Source organism: Anolis carolinensis, chromosome 4 (genome assembly GCF_035594765.1).
Source record: "Anolis carolinensis isolate JA03-04 chromosome 4, rAnoCar3.1.pri, whole genome shotgun sequence".
Lineage (NCBI taxonomy): Eukaryota > Metazoa > Chordata > Lepidosauria > Squamata > Dactyloidae > Anolis > Anolis carolinensis.
This window is the reverse complement of record NC_085844.1, coordinates 176,637,497-176,661,219: the sequence shown is the minus strand read 5'-3', so window position 1 is coordinate 176,661,219 and position 23,723 is coordinate 176,637,497. Positions and strand designations below refer to the sequence as shown.

The 23,723-nt window shown below is 39.5% G+C and overlaps 1 protein-coding gene and 2 long non-coding RNA genes across 7 annotated transcripts in view; 2 read left to right on the top strand and 1 right to left on the bottom strand.

The window, feature by feature from the left end:
• The window catches only part of lrp8 (LDL receptor related protein 8), a 239,221-nt gene that overhangs the window by 16,731 nt on the left and 198,767 nt on the right, over nt 1-23,723 (bottom strand). For 3 of the 5 annotated variants that reach the window (XM_003220314.4, XM_008109593.3, XM_062978296.1), the window contains 7 exons: nt 19,380-19,748; nt 14,621-14,743; nt 14,155-14,277; nt 9,509-9,628; nt 9,248-9,373; nt 6,513-6,684; nt 828-1,055 (listed from right to left, as the gene is read on the bottom strand). In XM_003220314.4, the coding sequence (XP_003220362.2) occupies nt 828-1,055; nt 6,513-6,684; nt 9,248-9,373; nt 9,509-9,628; nt 14,155-14,277; nt 14,621-14,743; nt 19,380-19,748 (1,261 nt within the window). The remainder of the gene's footprint in view (nt 1-827; nt 1,056-6,512; nt 6,685-9,247; nt 9,374-9,508; nt 9,629-14,154; nt 14,278-14,620; nt 14,744-19,379; nt 19,749-23,723) is intronic. The other 2 variants (XM_008109592.3, XM_062978297.1) reach the window with 1 other exon arrangement.
• On the top strand, nt 3,331-6,622 carry LOC107982801 (uncharacterized). The gene is made up of 2 exons (XR_001730245.2): nt 3,331-3,717; nt 4,778-6,622. It is a non-coding gene; the product is annotated as an uncharacterized LOC107982801 (long non-coding RNA).
• LOC134298372 (uncharacterized) lies at nt 11,961-17,103 on the top strand. The gene is made up of 2 exons (XR_010005411.1): nt 11,961-12,385; nt 12,912-17,103. It is a non-coding gene; the product is annotated as an uncharacterized LOC134298372 (long non-coding RNA).

Below are 23,723 nucleotides of genomic sequence, written 5' to 3'. Positions count from 1 at the left end.
AGATTCATGCAGATAAACTCACAAGCAAGATTGGATCTGGGATAGGGCTCTTGTAACTTAAATCCTTGACAGATCTTGGAGCAGAACAAAGTACCATAGGGACAAAGATCCTCTTTCACCTTACAAATTTTTAGCCACATCTATCCCCATCTAACACAGTTATTGCTTCACTGATAATGACAGAGGAGAAGAATGGTGGGGGAGCTGATGACAATAACAGAGCAAGGCGCTCCTCCATACCCACCTGTTCCTAATGTTACAGGGCCTAAGACCAATTTGGCAACACTACAGGAAGCGCTTGGCTCATTCAGAACCAAAATGGAAGGCCATAACTTTCTGTATTATTAAATTGGCTGTGGCAGTAGTGATAGGGGGACAAAAAGAAAGGAAGAGAGAGAGAGAGAGAGAAAGGGCTGCCCATGATCTGCAGGCCATCTGTTTCTCACTCTTAGTTAAGAATGGTTAGATAAACCAAAGAACAAATAAAGCCTCATTGGAATGGGACAAGTGAAACTCAAAGGAAAATAGTACTAGAAATAAGAATACAAATAACACAGACACCTTGCTCTAAGAGATATTCCACCATATGTTAGCATTTCTAACAATCAGTGACCTCCAAATCCTCAATTAATCATGGAGTAATCTGTCCAGTATCTTAATGATACTCAGTATCCGGCAATTGTTGTTCCTGCATGTTAGAATATTACAATAAACTTACCTATAGTGGAAACTCTGATTACATTGTATGCTATAGTATATGTGCAAAAAAGATCAAGGCAGAACTAGGACTATGTTTGCCAATAAAAATAGTGTTCTCTCTCACTTACCCCCGTGTTGGATCCACAGCAATTGCTCGGGGCTCACTTAAATTAGTACTGAACAGTGTCCTTCTCTTACTCCCATCAGTAGTGGCAACAGAAATGGTCTTGTTTCCTGAATCTGTCCAGTAGATGTTCTTGTGGACCCAATCCATCGCCAAGCCTTCAGGAGAGTTTAACTCACTGTCAACTAGAACCATCTGGTCTGCTGTGTTGCTGGCTTTATCTATGTAGGCACTGAGGACAGGAGACCCAGATAATTACTGATGGTGACAAATGAAAAGCAGCTTCTACAGATTTTCAAAGGAAAAACACAGTTCAAATGTCAAGTTTAAGTGCTGAAGGGCCTCACTAGGCTTGGTTTGTCTCATTTTTCTCTTGGATTGGATCTGTTTAACTCTACTGATCTCTTACTGCAAAAGGGACCAGAGGAAGGCAGTTTTGACTTCTGGGCCAGTACCTAGTACTGTACTACAAATATTGGTGAGCAGAGAGCTGGTAGATGCATGTGACAGCATTTTCCCTGGAGCAGTAACCCAACCAAGGAACTCTTTCCATACCTCCGATCTGAGTTTCCAGCAGGCCATGACGAGTGTATCATTTTGATTGGATTTAAATTCTTAAAACTAGGATCTCTGCTCTGGCTGTTTTTAAAACTGTTTTTTAATTATCTTGTCTTAGGACTGTTATTACAGAGTGTGTTTATTGGTTTTTAGTCATGTCTTTAATATTTTAAGTGTTTATATCCAATGTAATTTGCTTTGGGGGCACTGGTGGCTTGAGCAGTATTAAAAATGCACTGAATAAGTAAATACGTGTTCATGCTGGAATAATTCCTGCTTTTACTCCTTGGTAAATTTACTTTAGATGCGTCCAGAAAAATAAAATCTAATTTGGTAGATAGAAAAGTGAATGTAGCTTGTATCTTTTTGTTATTTGGTTTTGTGCCACTCCTTCCATGGATTCTATTGATTGCATCCTCTAGATCAGGGGTCCCCAAACTAAGGCCCGGGGGCCAGATGCGGCCCTCCAAGGTCATTTACCTGGCCCCCGCCCTCATTTATAATATTTTATATCAGTTTTAATAATATAATATATTGTATATACATATGATATTGATAATAATATTACCATTTTATACAATATAATACTAATAATAATATCATATAATAATATTAATTATATGTTATATATTACATATAATATTACAGTATAGTGGTATAGTTCAATATAGTAATATATAATGCTAATATTGTGCTATGCTAATAATATATCGTATGTACATACAGCTGCTCTGAGTCCCCTTTGGGGTGAGAAGGGCGGGATATAAATGTAGTAAATACATGTAGTAAATGAATAAATAAATAATTTTAGACTTAGGCTCTCCCAGAGTCTGAAATGACTTGACACACAACAACAACAACAATCCTAATTAACCTGACTATCTCATTGGCCAGAAGCAGGCCCACACTTCCTATTGAAATCCTGATAGGTTTATGTTGGTTAAAATTGTTTTGATTTTTAAATATTGTATTGTTCTTTCATTGTTATTGTTGTTGTTTTGCAATACAAATAAGATATGTGCAGTGTGCATAGGAATTTGTTCGGTTTTTTTTCCCTCAAATGATAATTCGGCCCCTCAACAGTCTGAAGGATTGTGGACCGGCCCTCTGCTTTAAAAGTTTGAGGACCCCTGCTCTAGATGCTCAGAGCGTGCAGGAGGGGGAGCCCTTTTCTTCCTAGAGGACACAAGGATTATAGGAGAACTATTACAGAGCATCCGCTAAGAGTGTGTATGGGCCTTCACCTTGAATATCAACTTGTGGTGGACCCCATGAATCACATGAGGTTTTATTAGGCAAGGAATCCACAGAGGTGGTTTTGCTAGGTCCTTCCAAAGAGTTTCCTGAATAAGCTTTTTACCTATGTGGTCTCTTTTCTCTTCCTTGGTGCACTTTAATGTGATTTCTTCTGATGTCACAGTTGCTGGCTATGCCTTAAGAGGTGAACTGTGATGAAAACTCCAACTACAAGCTCTGGTTTACAGCCAGAGATTAAACTAGTTTCCTAGAAATAGTTTTTAACAAACATTACAAGTATTATTTTGTCTAGTTCCTTGTTTTAGATGTTTGTCTGTCATCCATCTGGCGAGGACCTGAGATTTCACCAAGAGCCCTGCTTGTGGAGAGCCAACTCTTTTTCCTCTTCCAAGAACAACTTATTTTTTTGTAGAAAGTACTGAGCAGGAAGCGAGAAAAACCACCTTTCCTTTCTCTCTTCTCCTCCTCCACAGAAAATAGTATTTGATTTCGAATCCTGTTTGTTTGTTTACTTATTTATTACAGGAGGGACAGAAGGCACACCTGAGCACTTTTTGCAAAAGCTAGGCTCATGGCAGGAATGAGACCATTTCTTCTTTGAAAAAAATAAGAAAAGGTGGCCACTATCATGGAAATTTTATTTTTGCAGAAATACTTTATTTTTTAAATGTATTATTTATGCCAGTGGTGTCTTGCTGTGTGTTTCCTGCAGAATCCCAATGGGCCCAATGCAGAATCTCAAAGGCCAAACAGCCTTTTCTTTTCTCCATGGAGAGATGGGGAGGGGAAGAGATTCATAACTTCTTTCTTCTTGCTGGGCTCCCTCCTTTCGTGTGTTCTCAAAAAAACCGAAATTGTGGGATGGAAGGTAACTTCCCTTTCTCACCACATGCTGTGAAACAAAGGGACAGTTTTTCTCTCTCTTCCTAAAACATTTGCAGGAGGCAAGCAGCAAGAATCTGGCAAGGAAGATATGATCATGAAGTACTACAAAAGGGCAAACATCATTTCCTCTTCAAGTGGTCCTCACATGCCAAAGGACTTGGTGAGAGAGAAGAGGAGTAGAGTGAATGGGTCTGGTTAGTAAAAGATGTTAACTATTGGTGGGGGAAAAGAGGAGAATCAAAGGAAGGAATGCAAGCACAACATTCATCCCAAAAAAACAAAAACCAAAAACCAAACAAAACACTATTTACTAACAACTCCCTGGTTTGGCTTTGACTTTAGTTACAAATTCATTACTAGCTGACCACAAACAAATGGAGCCCCTGGTGGCACAGTGGGTTGAGTTGCTGAACTTGCTGACAGAAAAGTCGGTAGGCTTGAATCCAGGGAGTGGGGTGTGCTCCCGTTGTTAGCCCCAGCTTCTGCCAACCAAGCAGACAACATGCAAATGTGAGTAGATCAATAAATATTGCTTTGGAGGGAAGGTTATGGCACTCCATGCAGTCATGCCAGCCACATGACCTAGGAGGTGTCTACAGACAACGCCAGTTCTTCAGCTTAGAAATGGAGATGAGCACCAATTCCCAGAGTTGGACATGGCTGGACTTAATGTCAGGGAAAACCTTTACCTTTATAAGCAAATGACCTTCTTGGGCCCTGATCTACACTGCCATATAATGCAGTTAAACTGTATTCTGAAGCTGCATTATATGGCCATGTAGATGAGGCCTCAGACTTTCATCTACAATTTGGAGAGAACAGGTCAATTTAGGCTGTAGAAGGTGCTGAAAGACTTATGAAATACACACTCTGAAGGATTAGAGACATACTATTTTAATGCAATTATTGGATGTTTTCATTTGGTCCTTGTACTTGTCAGGTGCTATGAGAACTTTGTGCTGGGGAAAGAACAGAGTATAAACACCTTATGCCTCCAAAACACACAGATTATCATCACCAGTATTTTATTATTAGCCCTGTTGTTTGATCATCCACTGGGCTCTGCTTCCAACACAGCACTACCTGCCCATTTGAGGAGGATATGATACTCTATCTATTCTGGAATGATCAAAGCTGAGCAAATTTGCATGGGTGGATGTATGTAGAAAGTCCCGAGTCTTTTGACACCTGAATGTTTCACATGACACCAGATTAGTATGGAATCTTGACACTTTTCAATTACTTTCTTTTCAGATCATGATCATAAATCTGTAGTAGCAGAAACAATGCTGGAGCAGAAGACATGACATGTTAACACTTGTTAGAGAGAAATTGCTATGGGGCTGTACTACAGGATAACTCATTTCTAGTAAGTGATGAAATAGTTGCTTCGAATTGCTTATAGCACATATGTTTTGTTGCTTGTACACATTCCGATAAGTGAAGATGGGAAATGTCTCATGGGCACACACTTCAGAATCAGTACTAAACATCTCCCCACCCCGTCCTGTAAAATAGGGGTAAGAAATTTCCCAATGAGGCAGGGCCAAAAGCAACACAATATGTCTTCTGTTTGCTATTTTGATTAATTTGATTTTAACTCTCCCCCTTTTTTGTATTTTGAGGATATTGCAATCTTTTAGAAATGAGTGAATGCAAGGTGGATTTGTGCATGGCTCTTGGCTGTTTTCAGGTAAAACACAGTTCAAAATTTTAAATAATTGTGGGAGAATGTGGGTCATAAAGTGGGGCTTATGGGCTACATATGATCCATGATCTACTCTTTCCTATGCTGGACTACGTGCTTCTAGGGAAAATAACACTAATTAGGTGCTCATACCATATTCCCTGACATGTCTAAATGATACTAGTGCTATGCTTCATGTTATGCTGTTATGGCTCTCTAAAGATGGTTCATAAAAATTTAAACAACATAATAAAGTACAACTGAACAAATTAAATCACAATATTCAAAACTAAAAACCCTCGAATTCAAATACAACCTTACTCCACAACAAATTCCCACAAGAAACGTAGACTCAGGAATGAGAAGCTCCCTCTAACTCTTCATCAAATGCCCAATAACATTTCCCAAGCAGGACGATGTCAAAAGTAGATGGAATAACCTCCCACAGTGGAAACAGCAGTCTCTTCCCTATACCTCTCAAGCTGCAGCTCAATGATAAAAATGAACAAAACACCAACCTGCTAGTATAGCTCTAAGGCTCAGGGCAAGACTGTCACAGTTGGCAGTGATGGGGAAAATAAATTCTCAACTATAACAGATGTGTAGCTCTTAAGCCTGAAAGATATTGGCTGCCAAGAAGCTTTAGGAGAAATGGCACATTAAATTATTCTCAGGTGTTAATGGGCAGATCCTTTATACAATTTGCAAGGTACACAGCTGATAGGTAAGCCACCTGGCCCCTAGTTTTCTATTTCTTTTTTATTTTTGGTAAGGTTCCAAAATATCCTTTCACTCCTTCCTGGCTGCTTAAGTGTAATTACCTGGTCAAAGTTGGAAAAAACTTTAGTTTGAGACTGTATTTCCAAAAGGCACCCTTTCTAGCTCATAGCTCACAGGAAGCCTGCCTGTCACTGTCTGTACATAGAGAACCTGGGGCAGTTTCAAGGGCAACAGTATTCAGACCTAAAGGTAAGAGAGAGATAGCTACCCTTGCTGCAAAAAGTAAGTGCCATTCCTCTACAAAATTAAATTCAGTCTCAGCATATGTATCAGGACATCTTGGCCCAAAGATACACGTGTCCAATAGACGCATTATCAAGGGCAGTGGGTTTTGACAGACCTACAGGGAAATTGCTGTATCATATAGTCTTCTTTAGTCAACTGATTTGCCAAATGACAATTTCATTTGCTAGCTGAGAACTTGGCCTTCTTACTCAACCGTAACAGCCAAAGTCAAATCTTAACTCCCAAAACGTGAGCCCCAGACATAGCCACTCAGTCAGCCAAGTGACATCTCCCCACCTGTATATCTTCCTGTAGAACAAATCACACCAATAGATTCTGTTTGTTGCCACCTCCACATCCAAAGCAACCACGTTCTTCAGCATGGGGATGATGCGGGAGTAGTCCCTTTTCACCAAGTCAATCTTGCGCACTTCATGACGGTTTGTGAAAATCAGATACGGGCTCTTTCCTGCCACAGGAGAGAAGCAGCAAGTCACTTTCATTTCTAAGCAGCTTAGGGAACAGCATGGTTCTTCGTTTCAGAGTTAGATTTCATTTCTTATTGCTTTATTTTAAAGACAACCCTGAGCTTGAAGGCAAACAGCAGCTTTGCAATTCCTTCAAACTGACTACCAGAACAGGAAAGTCCTACAGCAACTGTTGTATTTGCCAGCACATCACAGTCATATTGGCTATAAATGAATGACAATTCACACATTACTTCACAATAACTTGGCTGAGTGAGAAACCCCTTGCTCATCTGCATACTGAGGATGCAGGCTGCAAGTCAGTTCAGAATCTCCTCTAATTAATATATCACTCTACTAAAATCCAGGTAAATTACTATGAAAAGACCCCTTATTTTGAAATGTACAGATTACGTATGACCATGAAAAACCTGGGAAGAAGTTGTGTTAATTCTTATTCTACCCAGCTATTAAAAATAAACTGAAGATGTTTCTTCCATGTGGATTAAAGTAGTGCTGAGAATGCTTTTTAAAAAGGGATGCTCTCTTCAGCCTCAGACAGCAACCCCCTCTGACCAAAGCTTGCCAAGAAACCTCCCTGACAAGTTTGTTTTCAGGTAGCCATAAGTCAAAAGCAACTTGAAACCACAAAACAAATAGCAAATGAAATGTAAGTCCAGAGGCTAAATGCAAGGTAGAATCAAACCATACAGTAAAGAATAAAGATTCAGTTACAGCAGATACAATAGGCCATCTCAAATGGAAATGAAAGTGCGATGAAAGCTAGATTACAGCAGTGTTCAGACTTTAAGAGTGAATTTACACTGTAGAATTAATGCAGTTTCACATCATTTTAACAATCATTTATTTATTTATTCATTTACGATAATTACTATCTTGCCTTTCTCTACCCCAAAGGAGACTCAAGGCAGTGTTACATAAAAGGCAGCTATTTGATGCCTTGAAAACAATACAACATTAAAAAGACATTTAAAAATAATAGAATACAAGTAAAACAATTAAAACATTTTTAAAAACCATACAATCATAATTGATCACATAATCCACAAGCATAAACCAGGCTGTTCCTATAGTCATAACGTCAATCCATATCTGTTTGTTTATTGCACAAGTTATTTGGCTTAATGCTATGGAATTCTGGGATTTGTAGTTTGGGGAAGCACCAGCACTCTTGGGCAGAGAAGCCTAGTGATCTTGTAAAACTACAACTATCATGATTCCATAGCACTGAGTCGTGGCAGTTAAAGTGGTGTCAATCTGCATTCATTTTACAATGTAGATATACCCTAAGAGGGAATCAGGTATCCATATCAGAACAAAAACACCCCCTCTGACATATGTTCTATGTGTCCTCTTCTGAATTGTAGTATAAACCGTCCCACTACTAGAATCCTTGCTTTATTTGGGTTATCTGAATGAATCATACAGATATGTCAACTCAGACTCAAATGAAGCCTGTAGAAGCTCCTTTTATTCATTGGGGAATGCCTTCTAAAGGTGTCCCTGTTTCCAGTTTAGGCACAGCACCCAAATAATGCTTCTATTTATCTGGCTTGAAAAAAGGCTAAAACGCCACACTAAAAAATTTAAATCTTGCAAATACTCTTTACAAATTCTGAGTTTGGTAAGTATGATTCTTGGTAATTCTTTACTCAAAATACTAGGTAGGTATATTTCAAAGGAAGAAACTAGCAAAAACGGCTGTATTTCCTGCCTAAGAAAACCCTCTGAAATTCATGGTGTTGCCTTAAGTTGACAGGGAACTTGAAGGCGCGCACACACTTACATTGTGTTTTCAAGCTTTGCACAGCTCCTGTTTCTGAAAACCTGTAACTTGGAAATTAGTCCAAATGGAATGGTTTGCATTCCTTCCAGAATGCCTGCCTCTTTGCAAAGAAGATGAAGACAACTAAACCAGCTGTGGAACAACGCAGGGAGCCTCATTTAGCCTGAGGGTTGAATTCAGTTTCAGCAAAGTTCTGCAGGTTGCATTCCACTGGTTAGTAGAACTAATGGCAAATATTCTAGAACTTTTTTTTTTTTTGCTTAAAGCGCTTTCTGCTTGTACTGAAGACTTAAGAGATTCAACAACATTGAAAAAAGGGAAAAACATACAAAAGTTGAGAAATCACAAAATAACTGTGTAGAGGGAAGCTGAGTTGTCTGTCTGGGGAACTCCAAGGTGGTGTTTAGGAAGCCAGGTGGGAATAGAGTTGGCCCCAAGTCTGATGTTTAATTCCTGAACTTTGTAGTAATTACTTTTCATAGATTGCTTGTTTTGGTAGTGTTTCCCCACAGTGAATTATTTTTACTAACACCTATAAATAATCTCCTTTTTTGATCCCTTTCAGATCGTAGATGGCTGAAATTAAATACCACCTTTGTCTAATTAGGATAATATTTACTCATGAACATACTGTCACTGTTGCAGCTCCATCCATTTGGGAATGGCTGTTTCTCTTTTGTCACTTTTTCTGATTCTCAAACCTAATAGCCTTCTAAAGATAACATTTTCCACAGATTATACACAATAGATTTCCTTACCTACAGCTTTGCAGTTTTTGGACAGGGTATCCATCTCGTAACCCTCATAGCATTCACATTTATAATCCCCCTTGTAGTTAATGCAGATCTGACTGCAAGCATCCGTATTTTCGCATTCATCTATGTCTGAGGAGGACAGTTGAAACATAATCAGTAATGTTACATCAGTCGATCAAGAGGACAAAGAGTCAGCCTGAAGCAACTGTAATTATTTGCCTCTGCTGTAGAACACAAAAGGGCTGCTATTTCCATGCAAATTACCTCCACACGTTTTCTTGTCCAGAAGCTTGTATCCTTGAGGACATTCACATGTGTAGCCAATCTTCAAATCTCTGCATGTGTGGGAGCAACCACCATTATTGAGAGCACATTCGTTCACCCCTAGAAAAGAGAGAAGGGTTATTTACTCTAGATAGCCATGTAGTCCTAAAACCCCAGCTTGTCGTCTTTTAAAACGTTAAAGCAACAAATGTCTTCACTGGCTCCCAGGTATCAATAAAAACAATCTCCAGGTATAATGGTATTTCCCAGTAGAAACACCACATTTACATCTCTTTCCCTTGGAGCAGTCATTGGAATTTTCTTAAGAAGACCTACTAACAAAACTTCAATTTAATTTCCATTTCTTTTCTTTCTTGTGCCACATCGTTTTCATTGCTGTGTTTTAAAGGTTTATTTTTACTCAAGGGCAGGATGGAAGTTCTTGATAGCAAGCGAGTTAACTAAATACATGCAGTGATTATTTTGTTTCCAAGCCTCAGTTTAAGTCTCTTATAAGCCAAACAAGGGAAACCAGCTCTGGAGGGAAAGTATGGACCATTTGTTCTCCCACTGGCAGAACATGAGATTGAAAATCCTGTACAATATTATCCTGGAAACTCTAAACTGCTGATGGGGTTGAAGGAGGTCATATCAATGCTGGAAACAACATTTCATTTGCCATTTCAATTAACCTACACAAACTGAGGAACAATGTTTCCCTTCTGGTGTGAGATATGCTGTACAGTTGAATCACAGCCTGCATTTAATAACATAAGAGAAAGGCTGATGGTATGCTTCCCTCTCTATCACTCTGCCTTATTCTATGCCTCTATCTACTGTAGCAGGTGAGAAATTAACTTCAGAAGAAAAAAATTAACAAATGGAAATCAAATATAAATTTTAACTATAGCTCCCAGAACACCCCAGTCACTGGAAAAAAAACACTTCTCTACCAGCCTGGTGAAGCGTGCTCACTAATTCCAAGCAGAAATTTCAACATAGTATTAACAGCACAACACAAAGACCAGAATAGCTGCCTATATTATACTGGTGTTTGCTGGCTGTTGCTCATTATTCGGATTACTTTTGCTAGTGACTTTCCCTACATGAGCCAGTTAGGCTATATGCAAACTCAAAAGACTACTGAAGGCGGTTGAAAGCCAAAGGACAGTTTTCCACATTAATAGTTATTCTTGTTTTCAATGGGGCTTTACGGCACAAGTATGTATGGCCAGGTTTATGCAGCACAGCTTTCACTGGAATTCTAGTTCTCATTGGAGCGCTAACAATCCAAGACAGGTGCAAATTAGCGGTTCACGCAGATAAACAGATTTACATATTCAGCCAAGGGATTCCTATTCAGCACCAGAATTTGAGTCTGTACACAAATCCTTTCATGGAAAATCTAATCTTATGTTTCCTACAGCTTTCTCACCCAATTCAGGGAGGTGGAAGTGATTGTTGTTTATACTGTAAATAACTGAACTACTTCATATTTCCCAAGGAAATTCAGCTTATCCTGCTTAAGTCAACCTAGACCATAGTGACTAAACCCCTTAAAAACTCAAAATCAACAGCTTCAACTGAATCCAGGAAGGAAATTGAAGCCAGGGGAGTTTTTTTGGGGGTGAGGGGGAAGAAGACACTCCACCTATTTAGCCCATGTGTGTGGTACCTCATTGTTTGTTAAAGACACAGTAAAAACCCTATAATGCAGTGGTTCTCAACCTGTGAGTCCCCAGATGTTTTGGCCTTCAACTCCCAGAAATCCTAACAGCTGGTAACTGGCTGGGATTTCTGGTAGGAATACTGGCTACATGGTTCTAGCCAGTGATGCACAAACTTCTGTCCTCCAGGTGTTTTGGACTTCAACTACCAGAAATCCCAGCCAGCTTACCAACTACAGTAGAGTCTCACTTATCCAAGCTAAACGGGCCGGCAGAAGCTTGGATAAGCGAATATCTTGGATAATAAGGAGGGATTAAGGAAAAGCCTATTAAACATCAAATTAGGTTATGATTTTACAAATTAAGCACCAAAACATCATGTTATGCAACAAATTTGATAGAAAAAGTAGTTCAATACACAGTAATGTTATGTTGTAATTACTGTATTTACAAATTTAGCACCAAAATATCACGATATATTGAAAACATTGACTACCAAAATGGCTTGGATTATCCAGAGGCTTGGATAAGCGAGGCTTGGATTAGTGAGACTCTACTGTATTAGGAATTGTGGAAGTTGAAGTTCAAAACACCTCGAGGGCTGAAATTTGTCCATGATTGTTCTAGCCAGTCATGATGGCAAAATCCCAATGAATGAAATATTTATGTGTATATGCATTTAAATAACCTGTCGACATATGATGGTCCCATGAATTTCATAAGGTTTAGTGGGAAATGATTTTGCAATTTTCTTCTTCTAAAATGAAGCCTACAGCACCTGTTTTTTTTTTTTTTGGCAGTCTCACAAGTTCTAACCAGGGTCTACCCTGCTTGGTTTCCAAGATCACACAGACTCTGTTGCCTTTAGGATACTTAGTCAGATACTAATGAAATACCTCTCCTTAAAACTGTTTGACCTTTTTCTTGCAAAAGTATTCAAAGCAAAAGAGTCAAATTCTGTTGACGCCCAAGAGCATATTCGACAATGTAACACTTCAGTCATGTTCACATCAATGAAAATTGCTGTGTTTGATCTTCCTAGAACGGGCTCATACACTCACTCAGCTCCTGGAGTTTCCATACACTTTGTGTTTGAAAGAAATCACTATACTCAATTCAAGACCACTGACTGATGAGGAAACACACCAAAAAAGCAAGAGCATTTTTTCTGGATATCCTTCAATCAATATATTTTGGCTGCTGTAGATAAGTAAGCTATTTTAGAATGGACTTCCAGGCCATGCACATTTACAAAAAATCAGTGACTTAAAAGCATTTTTAATGGGGTGTTATGTGGTTACTGGGCTGTATGGCCGTGTCCTAGCAGCATTTCTTCAGAGGATCCTCTGAAGATGCCAGTCACAGATGCAGGCAAAACGTCAGGAGAACATGGCCATAGCAATAACCACACAACACCCCAGTGATTCCTGCTGTGAAAACCTTTGACAATATATTTTCAATTATCTTGAGGGTTATGACGTATCATGAACATGACACATTTTATGGGAATTATCTATAGATATTTCATTGATAATAGTTTTCTTATAAACACACTTTGCTGAGTGAAATTAAAATGCAGTAGTAGGAAATTTGGCTAATTTGCGCAGCCTCATTGAAGCACTTGTTGTGATTGTTTCTTATGGTCTTCACTGTTTTACAAGTTGTATAGGTCTTTAATTTTGTTTAATAGTGTGTGTATTGTGTTGCTTGTAATGTATGTTGCTGTTTCTATGCAGTCATGCCGGCCACATGACCTTGGAGGTGTCTACAGACAATGCTGGCTCTTCGGCTTAGAAATGGAGATGAGCACCAACCCCCAGAGTTGGACACGACTGGACTTAATATCAGGGGAAACCTTTACCTTTTTTTAAACTGCGCTGAGTCCCTTCGGGGAGAGAGGGCGGTATATAAATAAAGTTTTACTTACTTACTTACACTTACCCAGGCCACAACAGTCTCACACAGAAAGAATGGGTGATTCGCCTGTGACTGATCAAGCTGCATGTATTGTGGATGATCATGTTGGTGTCCCACTGCATTTCTGACTCTTTACAGATGGTGTACTTCATGCACATATACCATGCCTAGAACTGTGCATTCTTGCACAGTATATAATACAATATGTGGTCTGGACAGCAAAGAGGATATGCTCCTAACACTGTTGGCACTATAGTGTCCTATCAATTCTACAGTGTGTGCTTGTATGAACATCTCCAATAGATATCTCACACTGAAGAGGGTGCAAGCTTGTTTTCTGATGCTCTGGAGACTAGGACATGGAGAAATTGATTCAAATGACAGGAAAAGGGATTCCACCTGAATATTAGGAAGAATTTCCTGATAGTAAGAGCTGTTCTGCAATGGAATACGCTGACTCGGAGTGTGGTGGAAGCTTTTTCTCTGAAAGATTTTAAGCAAAGGTTGGATGGTCATTTGTTGGGCTGCTTTGATTGTGTGTTACTGCATGGCAGGGGGTTGGACTTGATGGCCCTTGTGGTCTCTTCCAACTCTATGATTCTATGAAAGCACACAAAGTAACCCTTATACCTTACAATCACTAGTACGAACTATCAGAGGAGGTCAGGTGACCAAGGAAATTCTGATCCTGTGATGCCATCAAACCTCTCGGAATAAGAATGGATTGATTTCCCAGCGGAGGAGGAATTCCACTTAGAACAGTGGTTCTCAACCTGCGGTTTCCAGATGTTTTTGGCCCACAACTCCCAGAAATCCCAGCCAGTTTACCAGCTGCTAGGATTTCTGGGAGTTGAAGGCCAAAAACATCTGGGGACCCCAGGTTGAGAACCACTGACTTGGAATGAGGCAAAATCTCCAACTCATGAAATTAGATACTATTTCCTTTGACTCCCAGAGATATGATAACAATCAGGTCTTCTCATTTCCTAGCATCCTAAGCACATAGTGAATGAGAGGGATTGTTAAAAACATAGAGGTAGAAATAAGAAGGGTGTACTGTACCACATGCTTTTAGAGGTTCATCAGACCAGTCCCTGCAGTCCCTGTGTGAATCGCACACCTTGACTTCCTCTATGCACTCTCCACTCTTACACTGAAACTTGTTGGGACTCTCGCACGCCGCTTCTGTTGTGTCAGGCAAGGAAGGGAAAGCAGCTGAAGTTAGATTAAGCACATGAAAATGAAGATAGAACATTAGCATGCAGGACTGGTGTAATTTAAAAGAAATGAGATGGGAGTTAAGCGATGAGATATTTAGTGGCAACGTATGAGAAGAGCAATGCTTGTTAAAGCTCTAGGATTTCCCTGCAGAAACATCCTTGATGGAGCATTCTATAAGTTCACTATAAGGAGCAATCATACACTAGCTCTGGGAAATTGACTGGATGCTGTCCCTAACATCCAAGTTTTTTTGAGTAATGATTTCTTCCACACTTTGTACTCAGGATGAAGGTGCGGTCATGCATACCATTAACACAGCCAGCTTCATCACTGTTGTCTGGACAGTCATGGACTTTGTTGCATTGTTTGGCTCCATGGATACAAGTCCCATCGCCACACTGGAATTCATCGGGGCTGCAGGTCACCAGGGCTGGAAAACAAAGGAATAGAAAGAAGCTTTATGAGCTGTTGTGTGTTTGGATACGCCTATGAGGTTAAATAATCACCAGGGTTGCTTTCAGGGCCTCTGGGAAGGTTGGGGGTGACCATTTTATTTTTCATCCTCAAAACCATCCCGTCTGGTGAGTTAGACTGAACAATGGTGACTGCTGATCTCGGGAATTACTCATTGATAATCCAGGTTTCAGATAAATTATGTTTACACTTCATAAGTCTGCTATTTGGGGATGACAGATCCTGCTAATAACACTTTCTCCTACCATTTGGATATCCTTTTCCATCCTAGTTGCCTTCCATCTATTTTATTCCAAGCCCATTTGCTTAGGAACACATCCCAGATGTCAGGAAAACACACTGAAGACTTCAGGTGAAGCAAAATATCTACTTCACAGCAAAATTTCGAACTGTACAATTGCTGCAGCCTCCCTGAAAACATTGATTTGACTGTTCCCTTCGTCACTCCCCAACCCTCGGGGAATTGCCTCCTCACTCTAAATGACAGAAAATCACTGCCCTTGACTAGCTAGTGCAATACAACACGTGTGATCCAAGAATCTCACAGCAAAGTCGCCCTGACAATTTAACAAACTGTCCTCAACAGCAGAATTATGGCTCTACAATATACCCTGGAGGCAACGAGCAAGAACATAGCAGGTACCAGAATGCACCACTTAATATGGCACTAATGTAATTCATCATGCAGGACAAACACACTACAGGGACCCCAGATCTCTGTGGTGAGCCATGCTTCAGCAAACAGAATGCTGGCATAAAGCTTTATATATTTGTTGCAATTTGTATCTCATCAAAGCCTTTAAACAGTATCACATGTACAAATGCATATGTGTAGATTACAGTATTCACTGAAAGGTAGATGCATGAGTGAAGCAAGGCTTCCACCTCAGCAGATTCTAAAAAGCAAAATTTGGAAAAGTTACTTTTTGGACTGTAGAGGCCCGGAATCAATATGGCCAGCAACTATGTTAACTGAGTATCTCTGGGAGTTATATTTCAAATAGGTAACATTTCCCATTTCTGCTAACAAGATCCCTCTACAACTCCCACATGGAGATACAATAATATACTTATGTTACAACATGAGAATTTGTTTGGAATGCCTCCCATATTTTTGGGATTTCTATTTTATTCCCTTGTTTTAAGGAGACCAACTGTCAATAACAACAACGACAATTTTAAATCATGCTTTCCAAAGTGGCAAACTGTCAAACCACAGCCTACTTCAACTTAAACTACTACAGTCTAGTAACATTAATGGCACTAAACCAATGAAAACAATATTTTTACTCTTCCCACCTGGGGATCCAAGTGGTCATGGAACCAAACTTGTTTTTTATCTTTCCACAAAAGCCTCTCAGTGCTAAGAAAATATTTAGCATGTTCACATGAAACCATTGATGGGGACCGGACATAAAAGGATAAAATTCTGCTTAGTACTTGCACATGGAAACAGAGGTGTGACAGTATCAATTCACCAACACTATAAAATGGGAATACAACAGAGAAATTTGGAAACACAATTCATTATACAGAGTATAGTAAGCTGAGAACGTAAGAGGATGGGACACCATGGGGTTATTCAACACAAATGCCAACAAGAAATGTGAATACTAGAAGGATTCAGAGGCTAGTTTGTACTCATGTTCTGTCATATAGTGAAATCCACCCATCAAACTGCTTACAACATCAGATGCCAACTAGTATAATACAACAGATGGACACATTTGGAGCAATTAATCCAAAATCACACTTGGGAGCTTGTAACACAAATGGAAACTATTAGGTTTGCATTTGTACAGGGTTGCTTCCAAATACTTATACTAATCAATCTAATCTCGCTCCATCCGTTCCTCCCTGAAATACTCCCCATGCTGGTTTTCCACAGACCTGTAAGTGCTTCATGTCATTAAAGCAGAGATGGAAATCATGTATCCTCAACATGTGGTTGGACAGGACTCCCATAACCTCTCACTATGGGTCAAGCCGGCTAGAGCTGCTGGGAGTTGCAGTCTGACAAAGACTTGGAGAGCTGTATGATTCTCATTCCCTATTTTATAAGTATTTATATGAATACTCAAGTCAGAAATATTTGCCTTATCTTGAATGTTTCTAGCTCAATACTACCTGTTTAGATCAGCAGTCTTTTTCTGGTGTCCTAAGCAAATTATATCTGCTTACTTTTGGGACATAAGTTGTGATTGCCTAAGCACAAGACATTACCGGTGATTGAAAATATATTACCTGTATATCAATATCAAGAAAAATCAACTGCTATAAATGACTTTTCTTAATAAAACCTTTTATTTCTTTTTCCTTTTTTGCCCATCTTGTCTTTTCTATCTGCCAAAAGATTTTCACTCATTGTCACTGTTAATGTTCAGCCTGAATGCAGATTTCATTCCTTTAAAATTCTTATGACAACAAGTGATATATATTGGCCTTGGTACAGATTTGTTTTAAATTGCTGATGTATTTCTCTTATGCGAAGTACAATGACAAAGTGATGTTCAAATGTTGGTGTTTTTGTGTTCTAGATCCAAAAGGATAACAGGTCTGCTATTTGCCAGTGGCAGGTAGTTTTTGTGTCAGTGAATCTTTTTAGGGTATTGGTTTGAACTTTAAAGCAGCTATCCAAAGTGTATCCCCTCTCCCAAACCTCAGACTAAAATATGAGCAGATTCATCAATGACTGAGGGATATCAGAATATTCTTCTGCTTAGAGTAACTAGTAAGAGAACATTTTGAACTTTGCACAATAAAACATGCTACATTGGAATGCACTTCTTCATCAGCATTTTTCTGAGGAAGGAAAAACCCAATGTGTTTTCTCAGATGTAATAATTCTGTGCAACCATATCATTCTCACCCCCATCTCATGCTCTTTTAACTCAACATTTCCTGTTTTGCTGAACCAGTTATGTTCTCTGATTTGAGTATACTCTGTGAACCAGGACATCAACTTTGGATCAAAATATGTTTTGATATCTAAATTTGTAGGGAATGCCCACACCAGTGATTCCCAGCTAAATCAAAGAAAATTACATCTTAAGAAGTCAGGATAAACTGAATTAAGACATACAAATGGAGGGCAAAGTAGAGGAGGGGAATTAAGCATATATCTCATTTTGTGGTGTATGTCAAAATCAACTTCAAATGTATTTTCGTCCTGGTCATCAAAATGCCTTGTGCTGGATAAGTTATTGCATGGCATACCTGTAGCTTCTGAACACACTATCTAAAATTAGAAAGTCATAGAACAGAACGTTGGACTGTTTTACACTGGATCTTTTGCCACTATATGAGCATACAGTGCCAAAGTGTCCAAAGACTGGGAATCTGTCATAATGTATGAAAGGGAGACTTCAATCCAGAGTTATATTTTGTTCCTGGTATGAGCAATAGATAACTGGAAAGCAATAAATCCTGTCTGATCTTGAAGGCTAAGCTGGTTCTGGCCTGGATGTGGAAATTGTTAAGGGATATCAGGTACTATAAGCTATATTTCAGAGGATGGCAATGGTAAACCACCTTGGAGCATTTCTTGCCTAAGAAAACCTTATCATCAAATCATAAAATAATAGAGTTGGAAGAGACCATGTGGGCCATCTAGTCCAACCCTCTACCATGCAAGAAAAGCACAAAGTATTATGAAATGGATGAGATTGCCAAAAGTTGACAGATAACTTGAATGTGCACATGTAGAAAAGCAAATGAGCAATACATCTCCAGTGTATGAATACTGAGATTTTCCTTTAAATTTATGAGTGTAGTGCATTTGATAAATTCACATGCTATTTAATTATTCCTCATCATTTGGTATGCAAATTGCAGGAAGCTTCCTAGCAAGATCTGAAAAGATTCAGTCTCCATATACAAGAACTGTCTACCTGTTGCTGGTGACAGTTTTTTAGACATTCTGGTTACATGTAGTTGTAGCATTAATAATTCATTTCATTTCCATGTTGCAATTATAAATATTTCAGTGAAACATTTTCTCCATTTCCTTCTCTCTTTCGCGGTCCTTGGGTGAATGACCAGCTTATGCTATTTAGCATCTGAAAAATGGATGAAACATTCCCCAACTCTGTGGCTATGTGTGAAAGAGCACAAACGTAGCTGAAAGGAAATCCATTATTCAGTAACTTGGGGCCTTTAACGACTCGACGACTTACACAAGCAGAACTTCAATCTTTTTTTATAGGACAGATAGCTTCTTCAGCTCCAGGGAATGTGTTCTTTGGTATGGTGTAGATTCACAGACAGAAAAGTAGACTGAAAAATGTGCTTTTATGGATAGTCTTGGGAGGATTAATTAGCCAGTCAATTGAACATATTACCAAGTATCCTATTGTATATACAACAGCTAGCAAAGGTTTTAGCTAGAACTATAGTTTCTACAGAGTAGTGGACATTTTGGCTGGAGGATTCTGGAAGTTTAGTCTAAAATTAGTTTTCCAAGTTCTAAATCATATGCAGCCACTGAATTCAGGAGAAGCAAGAAAATATGCTCAATGCCTGGCAGCCAAGTCTATCTTTTCTAGGATGAATGATTGCTCACAGTTTCTGTCCCATTCTCTTTAGATACTCACGGCAATCCTGCTCATCTGACTTGTCCTTGCAGTCCTCATCTCCATCGCACTTCCAGTTCAGATGGATGCATTCACCATTGCCACACTGGAACTCATGAGCTGCACAAGTGCTCGTAACTGGTGGCTTGGTTTTATGGCCGCACTTTTCCATGAGCTCATCCGACTGGTCTTCACAATCAGGGTGGTTGTCACAGACCCAGATCTGTGGGATGCACTGGCTGTTGTTGCACTGAAACTCGTTGGGGTTGCATGTGAGGGGAGGGCATTTTCTCTCATCACTTCCATCACCACAGTCATCATCACCGTCACACACAAAGATTGTGGCTATACAGGTCTTGTTGCTGCATTGGAACTCGCTGGCCGAACAGACTACAGAGAAGAACAAAAGAGATGAGTTAGCTGAAAGTTATCAAACAGAAAAGTGGTAGGAGGAACCATAAGACCATCCAGCTGTTGTTGGGCTGCCACTCTCAACAGTCCTAAATCAGCACAGCCAATGTTGCAAAAGGCTGAGAGTTGTCATATAACAACATTTGAAAGGTCACACTATTATCAACCCTTCAATAGAGCTTCTTTTTCACATTTTTAGTCTATGGGGAGCCACCCTCATCCCAAATCTCTTTCATAAAAAATGCCAGTAACATTCATTTTCATGGCTTGAATTTCAATATGCTTTTAATACTCATAATCCTCTGATCTAGTCTGATGCCTCCATTTAGACACAAAGCAACAATTAAGCTCGCTGACCAGTTAGATCCACTATTTGTTCAGGATGAACCACATTTTATTGCTCATTTTTGTTTTTCACTCAAAATAACATGCATTTTTCAACCTAGGAATTTCCCACACTCCCAGTAATGAACTGCGGGACCCAATGAAGCTGATAATGTGTGAAAAAGGTATTAGGAGGGGAAAAATAACATACGACACACTCAAGATTATTGGAAATACTATAAAATATATTCAACAGAGAAAAATCTAGTTTCATTGCTTGCAGTTCTTGGATGTCCTGGTCTCAACAAATCCATTTATTTATTTATTTATTTACAGCATTTATATTCCGCCCTTCTCACCCCGAAGGGGACTCAGGGCGGATCACATTACACACATCAGGCAAACATTCAATGCCTTTTTAACATAGGACAAAGACAAACAACAAACATAGCTCCGAGCGGGCCTCGAACTTATGACCTCCTGGTCAGTGATTCATTGCTCTCCCATCTGCGCCACAGCCTCGGGCTATGATCCATGAGGGATCATTTTGGCCCATGCTATCCTTAGGCCTATGAAGAGTATAGGAGTACAACAGGAATGACAGGAAGGGGAGAAGTGTTTTCAGTTGTGCCTTACTAGACGCTTAAGAAGCAGTCACTGAAACATGCCCAAAGTTGCATATCTCTGTACAGGCTCATTTGCTCATGTTCTTTCAATGAATGTTAATTCACTGAAACATATGCAAAATTAATGTCTGTTGTCTGGCACGAAGGCTGGACTAAACAGGGCCAGGGATGAAAGGAGGGAGGCCAAAATGGTCCAAAATCTCTTCCAAGCCTAAAAGCAGCCAGGTGGCAAATTTAACTTGCGGGTTGGTCAAACAGTAAGAGTAAACCACTGGCCAACTCTGGAGGAAAAGGACAACAAAAATAGAGTATATACAAAACAGTGGTAAGGCCAGATGGGGAGGCTAGAAATATGGGTTTACTATTTAATAACTGAGTGGGTCAACCAATGAAGTGTGTAGCATTACCTTACAGGCTGCTTATCCAAACTACAGTACTCTACCTTCTGGCCTTTCCTAGTTGTGACTTTAATTCCCCTTTAGGTGTAAGAAGATTTCAGAATTCAGAATTTCACTGTGTTTTGAGCACAGTAAGAGGGATGCACTGGCCAAATACTCACTGAGGTATGCTGGGACTTAACTTCTGAGTTGTACTGATAAGTCCCTTAGCAACACACTTATCTGGAAGTCACCATGTGGCATTAACATACAAATGAGACTGTTCCGAGCTATAAAGTTAGGCAGGACTCCTTGCTCCTGCCCTCCCATCTCTGCATGCTTGATTTAGAGCCGAACCGGAGGAAGCAGTTCAGATTAAAGTTTCCAGGTGTCCTAGCTACAGGCAATTAACGGTCACTTTGATTACCAGAAGAAAATCCATCTTCTCACCCTCATCAAGAACTCCCATAGAACATGCTTAATTGTGTGTAATTTGCTTGGTTATTAAGAGGAAAAAACCTGTTTGAGTAATTTGAAAGATCCACAGGGAAATGATCATTTTTACAAATTATGCAAAATGAAATTTCAGTCTTGGAAAATAGCTCTTTTAATTGGTGTGGGTGAGGAGTATTTCATCTAAAACATGATTTTCTTTAGTAGTAGCTGAAGAAGATAGTGTTCGTTTTGCCTTATTCCCATGATAGACTGCAGTTTACTAGTTGCTAAGAGAATAACACCATGGGGAAAGGAAATGGAGGTAGTTAAGGGAGACTGGAGAAGGTAATTCAAATAAAGACTGGCCTATTAATCTCTGTTTAAGTGGAAATAAATCTGACTAGATGTATGCCCGAATTCTGGATTTCTTTAGTTGACTACATTTGTACTAACATGTAGCTAGGTGTCCAAAGAGTATCTTAGAGGCCCATCCATATAACTGAAGGCTAAATGCCGGTGGTGCAGTGTGTTAAAGCGCTGAGCTGCTGAACTTGCAGACCAAAAGGTCGCAGGTTCAAATCTGGGGAGCGGAATGAGTGCCCGCTATTAGCCCAAGCTTCTGCCAACCTAGTAGTTCGAAACTATGCAAATGTGAGTAGATCAATAGGTACTGCTCTGGCGGGAAGATAAAGGCACTCCATGCAGTCATGCCAGCCTTGGAGGTGTCTACGGATAACAACGGCTTAGAAATGGAGATGAGCACCAACCCCCAGAGTCAGACATGACTGGACTTAACGTCAGGGGAAACCTTTACCTTTACTAAATGCCAAAGAGACTAATGAGGTTGCACTCACCCTGTTTGGCACCAAAGCAGGGCAAGGTGATGAACTTTTATACTAAACGAAGGGGATGGGTGGGAGACAACCTTCCCCAATCTTTTCTTGCCACCTTGTCGTTTAGGTTTCCCCCCCTTTTCAATATTCTAATAGAAAACCTCCAACATAAAGTGAGCAGACAGGTAAACATGGGTGAAAAACAGCAGGGCACATTATGATAAGGTGAGGAAAATGAAGTTTTTGCTTCTCTCCTCTGCATACTCATTTTGATTTAGAAACAAGTTAATCACATCCCCACTCTCCCTTCAAAGCAGAATAGACAAGTGTCTGTTAATTAAACTTCCACACATCTGATTTGGCCTTAGGTAAAATAACCATGTATATCTGAAAACAGCCTGAGGTTCTTTTTCCTCCCCAAGCATCTTCAAAGGTTCTCACTTATGAACACACTTAGCATCCTATTTTAGCATTGTGCTTAAATCTTATTGTGCTTTAACTTTTAATGTTTCTATGATCCAGAGATAAATAGCATTTCAAGCAAAATGAAGATAATCAGATATATTTTCCTCTGTCTGTGGCTGTGTTTGTGGTGTGAGCTTAGGGACAACAGTGTACCAAAGACTAGGAGTAGAGGGAGATCAATATGCCAGAATGTAGCATCTCTCTTAAGGCTTCCTGAGTTTTGAAATAAAAAATCTGTGGTAAATTGGAATTTGTTATACATCTGAAAGTTTAGATAACTGATCTGGAGACTACAACCTTGAGCTAACAAGCACTTGTGACACTTCTCTGGCTTCGCATAAACAGCCTCACATGGAAAAATGAAGCCCTAAACTCACCAATAATGATTTCTTTGGAATAATGATATGAGCCACTAAAAGAGGATTAATTTCTCTCGCTCAGCATTCTGGGACTCATTCTAAACATCCAGATGTCTACGATTTCAGAACTTTATGACCCTAGTGGACATAATACCTCCCATGACTACCTTAGATAACACTTCCTAGCAGTGTAGAGTAACCCCTTCTCTTGGTTTTCAAGTATCTTGTTCTTAATTGACACTTGATAAAATTGGCCACTGGACTTATTCATTTGTCTTAATGGTTCAGTAGCTGGCCTCTTAGTTTACCAGCTCTATTCCCCTATTAGATAATAATTTACAGTACCACAAATAGAAGTTTTCTTGAAAGGATCAGACTATCTTAATAAATGTAAAAGGGGCTGTGTCTATACTATACTAGGCTGTTAGGAATTGTGGGAGTTGAAGTCCAAAACACCTGGAGGGCCCAAGTTTGCCCAGGGCTGGTCTATACACTGTTTAAAAAGAAAAGAAAATCGCTTTTGTAGCATTTGAAT